Source organism: Chrysochloris asiatica, unplaced genomic scaffold, assembly GCF_000296735.1.
Source record: "Chrysochloris asiatica unplaced genomic scaffold, ChrAsi1.0 scaffold00034, whole genome shotgun sequence".
Lineage (NCBI taxonomy): Eukaryota > Metazoa > Chordata > Mammalia > Afrosoricida > Chrysochloridae > Chrysochloris > Chrysochloris asiatica.
In genome coordinates, this window is record NW_006408552.1 from 14,116,303 (window position 1) to 14,121,287 (window position 4,985).

The window sequence follows — 4,985 nt, forward strand, 5'->3', positions numbered from 1 at the left end:
ATGAATTGGGTTGCGAACCACAAGGTCAGCAGTTCGAAACTACCAGCTGTTCCATGGGAGAAAGATGAGGCTTTCTGCTCCCGTAAAGATTTACAACCTCGGAAACCCTGTACAGGGTCGCTATGAGTCGGAACCCACTCCACGTCACATAACAACAACAACTCCACAAGGGTGATCTTACTAAGGAGGTGCCTCTTGCCCTGGGAACATGTTTATTTTGAAATAACTATAAGCCCCAAAAGTATTTTAAAAGTATTTTTATAGAATCGGTCTGATTACAGAAAATTGTTATAATACTTGGCAATAGAGTAAATTAGAGGGAGAAAAGGGCCTAGAAGCGGAAAATGTAAATAGAAATCAGCTTCCTTGGAGAGCTTACTCTCAAACTCGGTTGATGGGAGTATAAAGTGGTTATTAGCAAGATGGCGAAGCAACAGTACACAGGAAAGTTTTAAAAAACATTAATCCCTGAGGTGCTGGGCCTTGGGAGATACCAGGGTCCACAGCACAGCACCAGGCCAAACCATGAATCCAACCGCCTTGACATTTAACAACGATCCTAGTAAAAACGGGAATACAAAGTGTGGGCTGTGATCAATACCTTTCAGGTGGCCTATAATATGAGTGGGTCAGTGTAAGTGTGGCTCCTGGACTGTGGGTTCTGTCCATGCATAAGTCCTGGGAGGGCCCCCAAGGATTCTTTCAGCCTCGTCTGGCCAAGACTAGGTTAGTGGCCCCCAAGATGGCGGTCAACAGCCGCAGCCGAGCGCTTCCGAACGTTCCCGAGCGAGTCCGGGCGATTCCGAAATCGAGAGGAGCCCCGCCCAAACGACAGGCCTCCATGGCTCGCCTCGCGGCTGCAGCCGAAAACTACCGAACGTTTCCGGGTGCCCCCGAAGCCCAGAGGAGCCCCCGGGAGCCGCGAGGGAGGGAGGGTGCTGCCCCGCCCCGGAGCCTGGGAGCGGCGGTGCCGGCGCGGGGGAGGGGAGGCCGGATGTGAGTGGAGCGGCCATTTCCTGTTTCTCTGCAGTTTTCCTCCAGCTTTTTGGGTGGTGGCTACCGCTGGGCTCCGGCTCGCAGTCCGCTGAGCGCGAGGCGGCGTGGACAGCGGCCCCGGCACCCCGCCGCCCGCAGACGCGTGCCCGCCCACCCGCCGCGCCCTGTGCTCTCAGCTTCTCGCTTCATCGCGCGGCCGCCGTCGCCTCCCCGCGAGTGGCCCAGATGCAGGCCATCAAGTGTGTGGTGGTGGGAGACGGGTGAGTGCGGCGGGCCGGGTTGGGTTGGGTTGGGATGGGACACCGCGTGCGGGTTCGGGTTCGGGCGGGGATCGGGCCTGACCAGAGGGCCAGGAGCCGCGGACTCGCGTAGGGGCCGGTCCCGACCTCCCCTCTCCGGGCTGGACGGCGGCGTGCGGGCCCCCCTTCCCTTCTCCCCGGGACCCGGCGGCGCGGGCCTGGTTCCGCCTTTTTCGTAAGTGGGGGAGGGAGTGAGCGCGGCCAGAGGGAAAGTGAACTCCACCCTTCGGTTCCTGCCCTGCGCCCGAGGGTTCGGAGCCGTAGACCGCCAGTCGGACCCTCTTCTGCTCCATCGGGGATGGTTTTAGACTCTCCTTTAAAAAAAAAAAAAAGAACCTCTCTTCCTTGATTTTTAAAATGGGACCCCTTCGTCCCCCAGTCACCCTTACGGAACGCTTTCGTGGGTAACGGTGGGTAAGTTTAAAATGTTGGATGTATGTTTTTCTGGGTGGACTTGGCGACCCTAAACTTATCGTAGGATCGGGTTTCTTCGATTTGCAAGTTGGGCACTTACCGGGTTTTGAAATGGTGATTTTTTTGTTATCTGTTAGTGAAACTTTTAGGAAATCATAGATGGTTTCAATTTGATGATGAGAATATGCACGGCCGAACATTTAAGCCAATTCATCAATTTCTACACGTACCATTCAGTGACATGGATAGCTTTCCCACCCTCCTTTTCCGAGTACTCCCTATCCTGTTCACATCAACTTACACTGCCGCCCTTCTCCTTCGCCTTCCCCGCCCCCCCAAAGGTTCTTATCAAAAGTTTTTTGAGTTTCGGTTGTCAGTTAGATTTCTAGGAGAAATTATGAAAACTCCTGTTGTTGCTGTTGCATATGGTGCGGTCTCTCTCCCCCACCCCCCAATTGACTTTTACTTAATGCTTTAGGTATGGGGTGTCCCAGAACAGGGTCCCTAAACTGAGCTACCCTGTAACTCAAGTCATTTCTTTTCATTGCTGTCTGTGGGGGTTCCAGAGGAATACAAGACTTGTCTTATGCAGTTTTTTTTTCTTCCCTTAGAAACAAGAATCTCAGTGTAATCCGAGCAAAGTTAGGCGTTTCATTATTGCTTGTGTAGTTTGCCTTTCTTTAACAAGTAAGCGCAAAGAATTTCTACCAGTTTTATCACATTCAGATATGCAACTGGTCCATTCTCAAATGTGTAAAGTCGAAAGAAGAGTTAAGCTTTGCTGAGCGTTCTGATTCCTGTTCTCTAAACTTGTTATTAGTACTGATTGGGCTTTTATTCTCTAAATTAAGTTATGAGTTCTGGACTTGTTTGAATCGCTGCCAGTTTGACATTTGGAATGATGTATGGAACTATTGCAGATCCAGGAGAAACATGAAGACAGTCGATTTTTTAAGATATCATCTGACTGATTTATCAGATTTTCACATGGTGGTTCCATGGGTATTAACAAAAAATCGGACATTTCTCACACATAGGCAAGAGTATCAGGGACCTTCAAAAAATTCATGGAAAAATGGAATTGAAAGAAAATGGATTTTTTTCATCAACCTTTAGAAGTCCTAGCTTTTTTGGTATTTTCCCCTTAACCTTTAAAAAGAAAACTTTAAGGCCTCAGGGTAGCACAAACAATTTGTACTCTGCTGCTAACTTTAAGATTGACAGTTCTAACCCACTCAGAGGTGGGAGAAAGGAGAAGTGATCTGTTTCTGTAACTATTCCAGCCAAGAAAGCCCTAAGGAGCAGTTCTCCTCTGTAACACATGGGCTGCTCTGAGTCTGAGTTCACTGTATAGCACCTGGTTTGATTTTAGTTTACAGGAAAGCTTTACTTTCTGTCAATTCACTTAATTAGTTTAAGCATGAAATCAATAGATTCATTTAAATGAGTTGTAATCCTTCTGTATACTGAATTAACTAACTCACTTTTTCTTAGGAACATTTTTAATTATCTGAATTTCCTTCAGAAGTTAGAAGTGTTAAATCAGTCATGCCTAGAATATGAAACAGTACGTTCTTATTTTTTAAATTGATCAATTGCTAATAATATCATACTCAACTGTAGAATGCAATGTCTTAAATTTTCCAAAGTGAAAACATTGAAGCACTAGCAGATAAGTTTAGTTATCTAATACTAACTGATTATGAATCTATTTGTATTGACTTTCATTTAATCAAATACATGTTGAATGCCTACCCTGAGATGTAACTCCTCCCTTCAAATCCCCACCCACCACTTAACTTATGGGGTGACTTGAGCAAATCTCCAATCCCCTAAGAGGTGTCTCCAGGTGAAGCCTGGAGGCTTAGACAAGATGCTGTGTGGTACATGCCTCCTAGGTGCCTGGCTCCTGGGTGAGTGCTTAGAAATGCTTGCTTCCTTTGTCATTATTAATGTTGCTTCTGCTACTATGCAGCACCCCTAGACTCTAAGAGGGAGTGTTTGTCATAAAAGATGTTGATGAAGGCTAAGCAAAGTTAGAACTGAAATTAGAGATGGTGAGAGCCTTAGGGTGGCACTGCAGGTCCCTTTGAACCAAAAGGTTGGTAGTTCAAACCCACCAGTCACTCCTTGGAAACCCTATTCAGGACCACTGTGAGTTGGAACCAATTCCACAGCACTTAACAACAACAATAAGAGCCCTCGTGACTCAGCGAGTTAAATGTTTTACTGTTAGCTGAAAGTTTGGCAGTTTGAGCCCACCCACCAACCACTCCACAAGAGAAAGATGAGGCAGCCTTGTCATTAAGATTGACAGCTTTGGAAGCCCTCCCAGAGCAGTTCTGTTGTGTCTTAGAGGGTCTCTATGAGTCCGAATTGGCTCAATGGCAGTGGGTTAAGTAAGTAGTAAATACAACTCCAGTTAGAAATCTAGACGGATGGTTTTTCATCCTAAAAATACTTTTCAGCTTTTAACAATAAAATATATTCCTAATGATATAGTTGGAATGTTCTTTTATTCAGAAACACTTAGAGCTGTAAGAATGGGTCTAAATTTTGAGGGGCTAAGAAGTTAACATTGTGGAATTTCAAGCAATTTGAGGGCTAGGTAAGTGGTAGAGGCAAACTGAAGCTTGCTTGTTTTAGAATGTTGAGACAATAGGGATATATCCTCTATTATATATCCCTGTTGTCTGCTGCCAACAAGTTGGTTCCAACTCATAGTGACCCACCCTGTATAGGGTTCCAAGGAATGGCTGGTGAATTTGAACTGCCAACCCTGCCGTTCAAATGACCTTGCAGTCCAGTGCATTATCCCACAGCACTACACCAGGACTCCTAACTAGTATTGTTGTTAAGTGCTGTTAAGTCTGTTCCAGCCCATAGGGACCCCTGTATAGGGTTTCCAAGGAGCATCTGGTGAGTTTGAACTGCTGACCTTGTGGTTAAAACCGACTTTGTAGTCCAGTGCATTAACCCACAGAACTAGTGGTGGTGTTGTTACGTGCTGTCAAGTCGGTTCTGATTCATAGTCACCCTGTACAGGGTTTCCAAAGGAGCTTCTGGTGAGATTGAATTGCTAACCTTGCTAATTCAAGTTGACTTGGCAGTTCAGTGCATTAACCCTCAGAGCCACACCAGGACTCTTAACTAGTATTGTTGTTGTTGTTGTTGTTAAGTGCTGTGGAGTCAGTTCTGACCCATAGTGACCCTGTACATGGTTTCCGAGGCTATAAATCTTTATGGGAGCAGAAAGCCTCATCTTTCTCCTGCGGA

The 4,985-nt window shown here is 46.5% G+C and overlaps 1 protein-coding gene across 2 annotated transcripts in view; it reads left to right on the forward strand.

The window, feature by feature from the left end:
• The first annotated feature begins 990 nt into the window (after positions 1-990).
• The window catches only part of RAC1 (ras-related C3 botulinum toxin substrate 1 (rho family, small GTP binding protein Rac1)), a 23,080-nt gene continuing 19,085 nt past the window's right edge, over positions 991-4,985 (forward strand). For both annotated transcript variants that reach the window (XM_006859762.1, XM_006859763.1), the window contains exon 1: positions 991-1,256. In XM_006859762.1, coding sequence (XP_006859824.1) covers positions 1,222-1,256 — 35 coding nt within the window. In that variant the 5' untranslated portion in view covers positions 991-1,221. The remainder of the gene's footprint in view (positions 1,257-4,985) is intronic.